This window comes from Chrysochloris asiatica, unplaced genomic scaffold (assembly GCF_000296735.1).
Source record: "Chrysochloris asiatica unplaced genomic scaffold, ChrAsi1.0 scaffold00105, whole genome shotgun sequence".
NCBI classification, from domain to species: Eukaryota; Metazoa; Chordata; class Mammalia; order Afrosoricida; family Chrysochloridae; genus Chrysochloris; species Chrysochloris asiatica.
Genome location: NW_006408623.1, coordinates 9,612,495 through 9,626,529, shown reverse-complemented (window position 1 = coordinate 9,626,529; position 14,035 = coordinate 9,612,495). Strand labels below are relative to the sequence as shown.

The 14,035-nt window shown below is 51.8% G+C and overlaps 1 protein-coding gene across 4 annotated transcripts in view; it reads right to left on the bottom strand.

Annotated features, from left to right (window-relative positions):
- The window catches only part of JAKMIP3 (Janus kinase and microtubule interacting protein 3), a 57,746-nt gene that overhangs the window by 5,095 nt on the left and 38,616 nt on the right, over window positions 1-14,035 (bottom strand). For 3 of the 4 annotated variants that reach the window (XM_006867445.1, XM_006867446.1, XM_006867447.1), the window contains 8 exons: window positions 8,446-8,529; window positions 7,200-7,262; window positions 5,433-5,531; window positions 4,860-4,961; window positions 4,493-4,546; window positions 2,637-2,702; window positions 2,093-2,161; window positions 1,923-2,000 (listed from right to left, as the gene is read on the bottom strand). In XM_006867445.1, coding sequence (XP_006867507.1) covers window positions 1,923-2,000; window positions 2,093-2,161; window positions 2,637-2,702; window positions 4,493-4,546; window positions 4,860-4,961; window positions 5,433-5,531; window positions 7,200-7,262; window positions 8,446-8,529 — 615 coding nt within the window. The remainder of the gene's footprint in view (window positions 1-1,922; window positions 2,001-2,092; window positions 2,162-2,636; window positions 2,703-4,492; window positions 4,547-4,859; window positions 4,962-5,432; window positions 5,532-7,199; window positions 7,263-8,445; window positions 8,530-14,035) is intronic. The other variant, XM_006867448.1, reaches the window with a different exon arrangement.

The window sequence follows — 14,035 nt, the reverse complement described above, 5'->3', positions numbered from 1 at the left end:
TCACACCGTCACCCTGTACTCTCCTCACACCATCACCCTGTACTCTCCTCACACCGTCACCCTGTACTCTGGTAACGATACCACAGGGGCCATGCCATTCAATCGTCCACCTTCCACGAGGCAGGAGCCCCAATGTACAGATGAGGAGACTGAGGCATAGAGTCGAAAGAATGCCTGCTGAGGCCCTTCAGCTAATGGGTGGCAGGTCTGGGTCATCAGTGGGCTGCATGACCATGACCATGGTCCTCAAACACCAACGCCAACACCTGCAGCTCCCAAGCTTCCCCACAGGTTTCACTGTGCGGCTGGCTTGGGATCTGGCAGGAAGAGCGATGTAAGAAGAAAAGTAACTAGGGGTCCTCACCAAGAACCTCTGGGGATGAACTTGGACCCCAAAGACCCTCACACCCACAGGAAGACCCACAAGAGGCAGAGGGGCTGACAGGCACAGTGGGGACAGACAGCGCCCACTAGCACCCAGCTCTGGGGAAGCAGCGCGATGCCCGGGATGAGGGAAGAACAGAGCAGAGCTGGTCTACAGTTGCATCGGGAGTGTGGACCTAGACAAAGGCTGGGGGGTGCGGTGTATAAACAGGGCGGAACAGGGTGTGTGGCTCACCCTTGGGGCTGCTTTCCACAAATCCAGTCTTTACCAAGGAACAGCCAAGAGTGGATACAAAGGGTCCCTTGGCAGCCACTCAGCAACCCAGAGTGAATTCAACCAGCAATGACCCACGTGTATCCGTGTGGAAGGGTGCTCCTTTTCTGGGGTGTCTTTGGGTAGAATTGAACCTCTAATTCTTCAGTTAGCAGCTGATCCTATTAACTATTTCCACCAGCCCAAACCCCAAGACTGACTTGCTGTTATCGTGTGGCAGAGTCGGTATAGTGGCCCTGGTTAGGGCTTCTGAGCAGAGAATGTCTCCCTCAGTACGTTTTACTGACAGTTTATGAAAACAAACTCGCAGGTCACAGGACCAACTGTCCCATCAAAAATGTAGCATCTTCACAAGTCACTGTTCCCTTTGTTCAGGTAGCATGAAGTTTAGCGGGATGTTTCGGACGTGGAAGAATGTTTTATCATCCAGAATAACTACAGAAGCAGCTTCCCACAGCTGACAGGCCAGCTCACCAGCCCACATCAAAGGCAACTTCTTAGAGCAAAAGACAAGCTTCTGCTCTTCAAAGAAAGGTGGAGTTTGGGTTTAAATTATCATCACAGTGGCTTCCTGAAGGCGGCTGCTGTGGGCTAATCTGACCTCCCCCCCCCCACCACCAAAGGGGAAATCCTGTGATGGAGCAGCACCCCCTGGAGGGCCCGCCTTGTGCTGCATGTCCGCCCCCAGTATTTCAAGGTGTCCTGTGTGATGTCATAGGATAAGCACTAGACCTCAAGGGTGGTCTGCGGTTCAAACTCACAAGCCACTCCTTGGAAATCCTACACAGGTCCCCGCGTGAGTCAAAACTGACTTGACGGCACTTAGCAACAATGACCACCTCATTGTACATCCAGTATGAAGCAGAGAAGGCTGGCAGCTCGAGTCCACCCAAAAGCACTCGGAAGAAAAGCCAGGCAACGTACTGAAAAATCAGCCACTGAAACCCCCTGACACACAGTTCTATATGTGGGGTGACCAGGGGCAGGGGTTGCCCTCAGGTACTCTCCCTCCACCCCCACCCAGGGCCACCTGGGGCCCTCTCTGTGCCACCCACCTGCTGAATCACAAGTGACAGGAAAAAGGTGTTGTGCAGGGGAAAGTAAAAACAAAACTAGCTGGTCGGACAGCCACCAGGCCCTGGAGGTGTCCCCAGAGCCCTGAAGCAAGCCCAGAGAGGTGGCCGCAGGGAGGTGTGAGCACCCTCCCTCTCCCAGCCCCCTCTTCTGCAGCCCAGTCCCTGCTGGGTGGACACGCCGTTCTTACCTTGTGTGCCTGGTCCAGGGACTGCTTGCGATAGTCCAGCTCCTCATCCAAGTACCCCTTCTGCTTACTGAACAGCTCCTGGGAAAGGGAGGGGCCTCAGTCAGCACCCAGAGGGGATGAGGGGGCACCCGGATGGATGAGCAGCACCTCGGACACCCCCGCACACCCACCTTTTCGCTCTCCAGGTCAGCCATCTTCCGCTGCAGGGCCAACTCTGTCTCTTCAATCTGCTGGAGCCACTGGACAGCAACACATTGAGCCGGTCACCGGGACCGCTCTCCTGTCTCCCCATCCCCACGGCAGCCCCCTGACTCCTCCTGCGGAGGGCGCAAGTACCCACAGGGCCTGGGCTGTGGTCAGGTCTAGTCTGCCCACCAAGTGCCCAGAAAGTTTCCTCCTTCCCCTGGGCAGGATGTCGGCTTGGGGTGGGAGGAGGGGGACAGATGGGCTGAGCTGACATCCCTAGACCTTGTCCCCTACTGGACAGCCTGGAGAGATGGCCTGGACGGTAGCCAGGTGTTTGGACAGGCACTGGGCTGTGGGGGAGGCCAGGGAGGTGGAGCAGGGGACTGGGGGGCCTCAGGAAAGGATCCTGAAGGTTTCTGTTCTGCTGGCCGAACCTCAGTGTCCCTGATGGGCCTGTCTGTCCCGAGGTTCAAGCTGTGCCAGGTTTGCCAGGTGGCCCCCCACGGACACTTTGATGGCCATAGTTACCTTTTCAGCCAACGTCAGCACAGTCCTGGCTTGTATGACGACCACCTGCTCCTCATTTGTCAGGTTCTGCCACAGAGCAGAGCACACAGTCAGGGGGCAGCTTCCATGGTGTGTGTGGGGGTTCCTCCTGTGTCCCGGGGCTGACCCCAGGGCTCTGACCCTACCACTGTCTACTGGGCACACAGCCATGCCTCTGCCCTCTGGCCATCCAGGTTAACAGCGACACTGACTCCTCAGAGCCCATGGGAGCAGCTCAGTGGCAGGGAGCCCAGGCTCTTCCAGCTGTGGAAGACCCCACCCCACTCAGCTTGCCTTGTGGGGGCTGCTCTCATGTGCCCCTCACGTGGCTAAAGTAACTTCTGCTCTGGGAAGGCAATCCCTCTCATGGTGGGAAAAAGGGCCCTCTACAGCCAGTCTCCAGTCCTGTGTTCTAGGAACAGGCAGGCTTCAAGGGGAGGCTGCAGTGGGGGTGGGGGTGGGGGGGGGTAAAAATGGTGAGGAAGAGAAAGCTGAGGGTCATGGCAGGAAGAGCTTAGAGGGAGGGTGTAGAGGATGAGGGCTGGGGTTGGGGCTCCTGCTGTGCCCCCAAACCCCTCATGCACTGACATATCCCTCGACCCCTCCTGGATCAGTTCCAAGGGCTCTCTCCAAGCCTGTCCTCTCCAGCAGACAGCCCAGGATTGGGGTCCAGGGGGACCCAGGGAGCTGTGATTGGTTGGTGGGAGCTGTGCTCTAGACAGAGGTGGTCTGTTTGTGTAGGACCCTCAGCCTTGCCTACTCTCCCACAGGGTTGAACTACTGGCTAGGATGCTCTTTGTCCCTCCTGCTCCTCAGCCCAGGTTTTTGTGACAGGGTGGGGGTGGAGGAGACTGTGGGTTTCCCCGGACGAGGTTAAACCTCTCTTCCTTCCCTTGGACTGTTCCCTCTGCAATCCATGCGCAGGTGGATGGACAGACAGACGGGCACCCACTCTTCCTCAGCTACCAGGGCCCTGACCACTGGGTTAAAGTGCCCACAGCCATTTTGGGCGCTGTAGCCTTCTCTGGGTGGGTCTGAACGGTGAAGACCCTAGTGGTCTGCTTTGTCCCTGTCACCTCCCTCACCAGTGGGCTGTTCTTCTCTCCCAGGTGGGTTTTGGGACCTCAGCTCTGCAGAACACTACCTGGGGGTACTACTGCCAGGCCAGACCTGCGAGGATGTCCCCACTGTCCAAGGAGTTGCTTTGTGTGGCCGTGAGCTGGGGGTGGAGGGTGTTCAGAGCTCAGGTCATGCTGGGGGTTCCTGAAAAGGGATCTTTGAGCCTGCCCCATCTGTCCTAGCACTACCATAAACCCACTTCGGTGGCCCAGGACTTCACTATGTCCATCAGGAAGTCGCCCTAAAGCCCTGATGGGAACAGTGTCCAAGCCTCACCCTGGAGCTCCCCCATGTGGGTTGGGTCCCCTGCTCCTGGGGCCAAAAGAGGCCCCATGTCAGAGTGAGGGGTGAGGAGTCTAGAAAGTCCAATGCCTCCCTCCTCTTCTTCTGGCTGCTCCCCAAGTGAGGAGAGGCAAAGGGCGGGGGGGGGGGGGGGGGGGGTCCCATCAACACAGAGTCTGCAGACTGCAGCAGATCTCAGACCAAATAAGGATTGGGGATTTCCGAGAACTCGGGTTTTCCAACTGGCACCACATAGGCATAGCGAGAAGCAATGGGTGGCACTAGGAAATGGGGGAGCTGCCCCCATTGGAGGACCTGAGGACAGGGCATGCGGCAGAGGTGTGTCCCAGAGGGCACTGTGGTGGTGGTGGTGGGGGGCGCTGTTCTGGGCGTGGTGGGGTGGGGCATGCACTAGTCAGGAGAGGACGTACACTTACGGCGTTATCCCCAAGGATGTCCAGTTTCTTCATCAGCTCGGAGACCAGGATGTCCTGGGGACAGAGATGGCCGTGGTCAGCACAGCCTGGGAGGGCGGGGCGGAGGGAAGCTCACAGAGTGTGTGGGCTATGGGGTGAGCACAGCCGGGGTGGGAGTCCGGGGGTTGCGGAGTGTGTGGGGGTACGGGGTGAGCGCAGCCCGGAGACTGAGGGGATGGAGTCACTGTGAGATTCGGTACTGGGTAACGTCAGGGGAATGAGCAGCCAAGAGACCGCGGGAGGTGGAGGCTCTGCATGGAGCTGGGGTGGTATGAACCAGGAGAACATGCTGGACACGGGCATGGGCTGTGTGTGGTGGGGGGTTTACCGTCACGCCCTCAGCCTCGCAGTACACCTGCAGGGGGCTCCTCCCGTTGTCCACAAAGGGCACGTGGTGGAAGTTGATGGCCGGAGATTTCCTCTCTCTCTCCTGGGACAGGGGACAGTCTGGGCATGGGTGGGGGTACTGCTTCTCGGTCCCCTCCAAGGGAGGAGCGGGGTGGAGACACAGCACCAAGCATTCCGGACAGCTCAGTCCTGGGGAAGACTCCCCGAGACTGGAGGGGCGGGGTGACCCCAAGTGTGGTCCTGCAGGAGACTGGGAGCAGAACTCCCCCAGACTAGAAGAGCAGGGTGACCCCCTGGTGTGGACCTAAAGGGAGCTTAGTAGGGTCATCCTGGCCTCGTGGCCCTGGGCAGGCCACAACCCCTGGCCACTCCATGTCCACTACCTATTGGTCAGGAGGCTTAGGTGTTGGGAATTTAGTGACCTCCGGGGTGTTTCCAAAGTGTATCATCGAGGAGGGGAACAGAGGGATTCCCGTGGGCCCACAGCCAGCAGGATGTCCCCAGTGAGGTGGACAGAGGCCACGGAACACTCCTGGTGGCTGCAGGCTCGCACCTCAAGCTCCAGGATCCGGAACTCCAGCAGTTCGTTTTGGTCCCTGGCGTCCTGGACCTCGTGTTTCAGCCGAGCTTCCTCTGTCTCCATGTGTTTTATCTGGGAGACCACAGTGACCTCAGAACAAGCCAGAGTCTCCCCCACTGGCGGCCACGCTCAGGTTTGGGGCAGAGTGTGCATCTGTGTGCAGCCCATCTGCCTTGCAGGGTGGTACCAGTCTCCAGCAGCACCCAAAAAGCCCTCCCTGAGGTCTGTGTCCCTGGGGCTCTGGGGAGGTCTGTCTGTACTCCCACACTCCCTGGGCCAGTGCAGAAGACTGGAAGCCCCGAAACCAAGTAGGCAGGGATGGGGAAGGTGCCCACGGAGGGCAAAGGCAGGAAGATGCTCTGGGTGTCCCCGGCACTATGTTTGTTGTCCCCTTACTGAGGGCTCCTGGCTCTCTCGGTGTCACCTTTGCTCTGAGGGCCTGTTTAAATGGGAGTGTGGCTTAGTCCATGTTGGCCAGCATGGACAAATGAGAAAACAGCCCCAGGAGGGGCCCAGGTGACCAAGGAGTGGCTCTGACTTAACTACCACACAGGCTTCAGGTGAGCTTAGGCAGCACCAGAGAGTGGCCAGTGACCAGGGTCCAGGTGAGCACATGACCATACAGGCAGCCCCGGGGGCCGAGCTCAGTCCTCACTAGGTACAGCTGCTTGTGCGTCTCCAACTCAGCCATCGGACTTCCTGCCCACAGCCGCCCTGCCCTCGGAGGGAGAGGACAAGAACAGGCACAAGGCAGCCACCAACTGCCCACAGCCGCCCTGCCCTCGGAAGGAGAGGACAAGGTCAGGGACAAGGCAGCCACCAACTGCCCATAGCCGCCCTGCCTTCGGAGGGAGAGGACAAGGACAGGGACAAGGTAGCCACCAACTGCCCACAGCCACCCTGCCCTCGGAGGGAGAGGTTGAAGTGCCCACAAGCTACCCACAGCCATCCTGTCCTCAGAGTGGGGACGAGGCAGTCACCAGCTGCTAGTGGGGAAGCCATGCTGATGCCCAGGGCCTCAGAGCTGTAGTAACCCGCCCCCTCCCCTGTTCCACATGACAGGTTGAGTTGGGGAAAACCCACACTGTCCAGATTTTCAGTGCTGTGACTGTCCACCTTTCCCTAGGGGGAAGGAAGGCTCTGCTCAGGGGTCATGCTGTAGAGGGACCCTGTTCCTCTCTGACTGTACACCCTTGGAGGCGTGGGGGCCACCTTCCAGACAGAAAGCTGAGGCCTAGGGCGAGGACAGCCAACTGTCCACCACCATGTTTTCTGGATGGCCGAGCTCCAGCCTGGGGGTGACAGGGACCATGTCCAGGGTCCAAGAGCCCTTAGTGAGCTGGTCAGCTCAGCAGGACAGGCATGCCCCCATGTGGGCTGGGCAGGGAAGGAAGGGGGACGAGTCTTCTCCATGGGGTTCTGGGAGGACAGGAGTAGATACAACCTGCTCAGGCTTCCACTTGGGACAATTTTGGTGGCTTCAAACCACTGAGCAGGGACTGGAATTGAGAATCCAGCAGAGATGAAAGCCAGCCCCTAAGCCCGTTTTCCAAACCAACATCACCACAGAGGCAGAGGGGGAACAGCCTTACCCAGAGCCATTGGCAGGCTCCCTCTGATAGATGAGACAGGAAAGGAACCTCTGAAACCCTACCCTGCCCAGCAGTGCAGGGACCCACATCTTCCTGAGCCCTCAGGGGGGCTGGACCCACAGGGCACCCAGATTCTGGGTGGATATACCTTTTCCACAAGCTCCTGATTTCTCCGGTACAGGGCTTGCTTCTCTTCAATCCATTTCATGTCCTTGAAAATGGGCATGAAGACAAAGAATGAACACACTGCAGGGAAACATCTGAACATCAGATCTAGAAGGACCCACTGGCCCGGAGGACACTAACAAGGGACTGGGACTGGGGAGAGTTGCTCTCCGAGCAGCTTCCTGGTCCTGTACATGGGAACTGGAGCTCAGAGGCCAAACCCAGGTTCAGATGCATCTGTGGGCAGCCTCGGGGTCAGGCCTCAGATGGTGTCCACCTCCTGAGCACACCCTCTTCCATCCAGAGCTGTGGACTTCTTGGCCTCAGTAATGTTTTAAACATCAAGCTGGGCCTTGAAGGAAGCTGGCTGCTTTAGACTTGAACTTTGACTTTTCCAGCAATCGGCATTGTCATTTCCAAGTTTGAGAGACTTCTTTCTCCAAGTGAAAGGGAGCTGTGGTCTCCTCGTCTTCCTCTTCTTCCTCCTCCTCCGCCCTCCTCTTTCCTCTGTTCTTCCTCTGCCTCCCTCTTCTTCCTCCCTCCTCCTCCTTCCTTTCCTCCTCTTCTTCCTCCTCCATTCCCTTCCTTCCTCCACCATGGTCACTTTCTCGTCCAGCATAAACAATGTGATGGCAGCATTTGTGAAATGACCTCCCACATGGAGTCGGACCTTAGGGACTTTTCTCTAGAGGGTGAGGACAGCTGCCATGCTGTCAACGAGGCCCTGCAGCCTGTGAGTGCGATCACCCCAGACATGCCATACAGCAGACCTGGGGATGCAGCTCAGATTTGGCCACAGGGACTCTGGGAAACACACATCAGTGAAGGTCATCTGTCCACGCACACGTTAACTCGTGGTCACTAATACCTGCTGTGGGCCTCCTGGACAGACAGACGGTGAGCCTAGAAATACCCCCAGGGCACTTTACCACAAGGAAGCCTTCCACATGAGCCTCGGGCCCCAGGTGGCCTCCTCCAGCCGTTCCCCAGAAGGTCAGGTTTGGTGGCTGCAGGAAGGGTTGCTCCCACCGGGCTGGGCTGCTTGGTAAGAGGGAGGAACTCCTAGATTGACCTGTCATCTGGACACCAAGCCTGTCTGCAGGAGGGGTTCTGGGAACCCCAATCAGCAAGGCTGTGCTGCAGTTACACGTGCCAGGCTTGAGCTCAAGTCCACTGCCCTCCTCACAGGGACTCCCCAAGCCTATCCCTGGCCCCGCTCCAGCCCTCACCTGCCCCTGTTCCTCCAGAGTCTTCTCCAGGTCCTCGATCCGAGTCTGTGCGCGCTGCACGTCTGCTTGTAGCTGCTCACGGGTCTGTAGGATGGGAGGAGAGACATCAAACTTTCTCTACGTGCCAGGTGTGGACACACACCCATGGGTGGGGATGCTATAGGAGGACAGATTGGCCTCTGGTCCAGCTAAGCGAGAAGTGACCACTAACAGCTTCTTCTGGAAGAAACACTTCATAGAAGGGTGCATCTTGTTAGGAGCAAGTGGCCTCACTCTGGTTACAGGGGAGCTTATGGGGTGGAGTTCTGGGTTACAGGACCCAACAGCCAACGGGAAGAACCAAGGCTGTGAGCTGGGCTGAGTGCAGGCCGGGGGTCCGCTGAGTCTCTACGGATCAGGATGAGCTCAGTGGGACTGATACACTCACACACAGAGTAACATGCACCCAGACACACAGCCCCCCCCCCACAGACATGCATTCACAGGCACACACTTAGACACTCACAGGGACACATGTGCCCATAAATACATGTACATATACCTGTGTGTGCCTATACACATGCACACAGACCAACACACACTTAGATGCACACGCAGACATATTAATCCTGTACACTAATACATACATAGACACATTCATACACATTCACACTTGTATGGACACACACGCATACACTAACACACACACAAGACACGAATATATACACACATGCATACACATATGCGCTCACACGCACACATGGACACATATACATGTATGCTTATACACATTCATACATAGTATACATACATAAAAGCATGCACATACTCACATGCAAACACACTAACATTAGCTCACACATATACATATACAAGTACTCACAAAGACTTAAACATGCACACTCACACACACATATGCATACTCAAGAGTCTCAGTGTGAAATGTAGGATAAACACACACCACTAACCAAAAAGGAGCTCTGGGAGCGTAGTGGTTGTGAGTTGGACTGATAACCTCACAGTCAGTAGTTCGAAATCACCAGCTGTTTTGTAGGATAAAGATGAGGCTTTCTGCTCCTATAAAGATTTATAGCCTAGGAAACCCTATGCAGGGTCAATATGAGTCAGGACCGACTCCACGGCACATCACCACCAACAATAAAAAGTTGGTGGTTCAAACCCATCAATCACTCCTTGGAAATCCCATACAGGGTCACTGTGAGTCAGAACTGATCCAATGGCACTTAATAACAACATGCACATATTTATTTACAGACATAACTACGTTCCCATACACTCACACACATACACACTGTTGTTACAGTGCGGTCGACAGGATTCTGATCAGAGCAACCCTGAGCACAACAGGATGAAGCCCCTCGGTCCTGCTAAACCCTCACAGTTGTTACGCTGGAGTCCACTGCTGCCGCCAGTGTGACAGGCCATCTCAATGGGAGGCTTCCTCTTTTCCACGACCATCCACTGGTCCTTCCTGATCACATGTCCAAAGTCTGAGAGATAGAGTCCCGCCATCCTGGCTTCTAAGGAGTACTTTGGCTGTACTTCTAACACAGATTGGTTTGTTCTTCTGGAAGTCCATGGTACTTGTAATATCCTCCTCCAACACCATAACTCAAATGCATCAGTTTTTCTAATTCACTGCCCAACTTTCACACGTGTAAGAGGAGATTGAAAATACCATGGTCTCAGGGTCAGGTGCACTACTATCTTTGTCAGGTCCTGACTAACATGTTTGCTCTTTAACGCTGTAAAGAGTTCTTGTGTAGCAGTTATGCCTAATGTAATACGCACATCATTTGACTTCTTAGCTGCTGCTTGCATGAGTGTTGACTGTGGATCTAAGAAAGATGAAATCTTGGAGAACTTTAGTCTTTATCATCATGTTATTATCTATGGGCCCAGTAGTGATGTTTTTGCTATCTTTACATTGAGGTGCCATCCATACTGAAGGCGACAGTCTGTGATCTTCGTCCCTAAGTAGTGCTAGCCCTCTTCACATCCATCAAACAAGGTTGTATCATTTGCATATTGAAGGTTGTTAATGAGTCCTCCTCCAATTCTGATGCCACGTTCTTCATACGATCCATCTTCTCCAATTATTTGCTCAGCAGACAGATGAAGTCTGGTGAAAGACAACTCTGGTGCACACCATTCCTGATTTTAAACTATTCAGTAACCCCTTGTTCTGTTCAAACAACTGCCTCTTGGTCTATGTACAGGTTCCTCATGAGCACAATTAAGTGTTCTAGAAAACCTGTTATCTACAATGTTACCCATAGCTTGTCATGATCCACACAGTTGAAAGCCTTTGCATAGTCAATAAAGCACAGGGAAACATCTTTCTACTATTCCCTGCTTTCAGTCAAGATTCATCTGACATCAGCAATGGTTTCCCTTATTCCAGCTTGAATTTCTGGAAGTTCCCTGTAAATGTGCTGCCGTTTTGGAATTATCTTCAGCAAAATTTTACTTGCACATAATATTGACATTGTTCTATGATTTCCACATTCAATTGGGTCATCTCTCTTTGGAATGGACACAAATATGTATCTCTTCACATTGGTTGATCAGGTAGCTGTCTTCCAAATTTCTTAGCATAGATGAGTGAGCGCCTCATCGGTTTTTTGAAAGATTTCAATTTGTATTTCACCAAGTCCTGGAGCATTGTTTTTCAGTTTTGTTTTTTACCAACATTTACAGTGCAGCTTGGACTTCCTCCTTCAGTACCATTGGTTCTTGATCATATGCTACCTCTTGAAAAGATTGGACACTTATTTTTTTTGGGGGGGGGGGTACAGTGACTCTGCACATACCTTCCATCTTCTTTTGATGTTTTCTGCATCATTCAATATGTTGCCCAGAGAATCCTTTGGCATTACAAGTAGAGGCTTGAATTTTTTCTTCAGTTCTTTCAGCTAGAGAAATGCTGATGAAAAGTTCTCCCCTTTTGTTTTTTGAACTCCAGGTCTTTACACATTTCCTTAGAATACTTTGTCTTCTGGAGTTGCCCTTTGACATTTTCTGTTCAGCTATTTGATTTCCAATTCCCCCCCCGCCCCCCACACACACACACACACACACACACACACACACACACACACTCATTTTAGCATGTCTACGCTGGAGAGCAAGTTTCAGCGTCTCTTCCAATATCCATTTTGTTGTTTTCCTCCTTTCCTGTCTTTTTAACGACCTTTTGCTTTCTTCCTGTATGGTGGATGTTCTTGATGGTCTTTGGTCATTAGTGTCTAATGCATCAACTTGAAACGGTCTCTAAATTCAGGTGGGATATGTTCAATGTCATATTTTGGCTCTTGTGGACTTGTTTTAATTCTGTTCAGCTTCAGGATGAATTTGCATAGGAGCAGGTGATAATCAGGTCCCAGCCTTGTTTTGACTAATTTTATTAATTTTCTCCATTGTCGCTTCCCACAGATGTAGTCAATTTGATTCCTGTGCATTTCACGTGGTGAGGCCCATGTGTAGAGTCATCTTCTATGTCATTTAAAAATGATATGTACAATGAAGAAGTCATTGGTCATGTAAAATTCTATCATGGGATCTCTAGCATTATTTCTATCACCAAGACCATATTTTCCAACTGCTGATCCTTCCTGATTGTTTCCAACTTTCGCATTTCAATTGCCAGTAATCATCAATCCATCTTGATGGCATATTTGATCAATTTCAGACTGAAGAAGTTCTTCAGTTTCATTATCAGTGCCTTTAGTGGTTGGTTGGCATATTTGAATAATAGTGGTATTAACTGAGCTTCCTTGTTATGTCTTCACATACATGTAAGAGGGTCAAAAAGTGTTGCTGTTAAGGTTCCAGTTATACATGCATGGTTTATTCCAAACAAAACAAGTATAAACATGTTTCTGCCATCAGTGATGGCTGCAGACAAGTCATCTCAGGAATACACTTGTCTTAGCCTTGCTAGGGTGCCTTCAAAAAATAGTTTTATGGAAAAAAAAACAACTTTGAAGTCAGGGCTAATACCAAAATTTTAACAAAACTTAAGTGGACATCTTCCCAAATCACTGAAGCTTTGCAGCAAGTTTACAGAAATACTGCCCCACAAAATAACAGCTTTTAGATGGCCCAAGCATTTTAAGGAAGGTCAGGAAGACCTCAGAGATGAGTCAAGAGAGGGAAGACCATCCACCTTAATGAATGAAGAAACTAGTTGAAGTCAGGTGTAGAATTACCATTGATGAGTTAACTAGTGAAGGTGGGATATTACATCTTTCGACATTTTCTATTTTAAGCAAATATCTTGGCCTTGGCAAGTTTTCCACTTGATGGGTGTCAAAAGCTCAAGGAGCTGATATTTGACAAGTATTTTAAGCAAGAACAAAGTGAATGGAGATGATTTTATGGCACAAATTGTAACCAGATAGGAGTCTTGGATTTACCAGGATAATCCAGAGGGCACCGTCCAATCTAAACAGTGGCTTCTGAAGGGTTCTGCTGGGTCAGTTAAATTCAAAGCAAAGAGGACCATTCAGACGGTTATGGTCATTGTTTTTTGGGGATTCAAAATGGGTAATCTTGATAGATTTTCTTGAAGGACATAGTATGATCACTGGGGATTACTTAAAAAGTTTTAGAAATCTGAAAACTGCATTGGAGAGAAAAGGCCAGGGAAGTTGTGCTCAGGAACGTTTTCTATCACGACAAAGTCCCAGCTCATTCTTCCAGGGCAGCAAAGGCTATCAGGTTCGGATGCCGTTGGAAAATTTTATTCCATCCACCCACAGCCCTGATCGGGTCCCTTGCAGACCTCTTTTTGTCCCCCAAACTCAAAGAACAGTTAAAAGGAACACAAGTTGGGTCTTTCATGGTGAAATTGAAGAGTGCAGAATTCTCTGGAGAAGGGTTAGAGTCACAAAAGACACCACCTTCAGAAGTCCATAGACCTAAATAGAAGATACGTTGAGAAGCACCAGCTTCACGTGTTGATACATCTGTTTAATAAAGGTTTCTATGATTTTGTAGTGTTGCGAGTTAGGCATTGGGCAAGGTTAGTGGTTCAAACCCACCAGCCACTCCCAGGGAGAAAGCTGAGACTGTCTTCTTCTGTAAAGATTTTGTTTTGAAAACTTTGTTTAGATAAGGGTTGCTATGATTCTAAATGAATTTGATGTCGGTGGGACTTTTTTAAATTTTATTTTAATGATTTTGCAACGACACTTTTTAAACTTACCTTATATATATTCCTGGTGTGGCGCTGCAGGTTAGGGTGCTGGACTACAAGGTCAGTGTGAACCACAAGGTTGGTGGTTCAAGCTCACCAGCCACTCCTTGGAAACCCCATACAGGGTTGCTGAGTTGGAACTGACTCGATGGCACTTAACAACAACAACAATATATGCTCTGGAGTCCTGGTGTGACGCTGTAGAGTAAGCACTGGACTGCTAACTGCAAGGCGAGTGGTTCAAACCCACTAGTCACTTCTTGGAAACCCTATGTCGGTTGATCAGCTACAGCATACATACTGACACAGATAAACATATAGACAACTTACATGCACACCTATATGCATACTCACGTGCACATACACAAAACATACTGACACAGATAAACA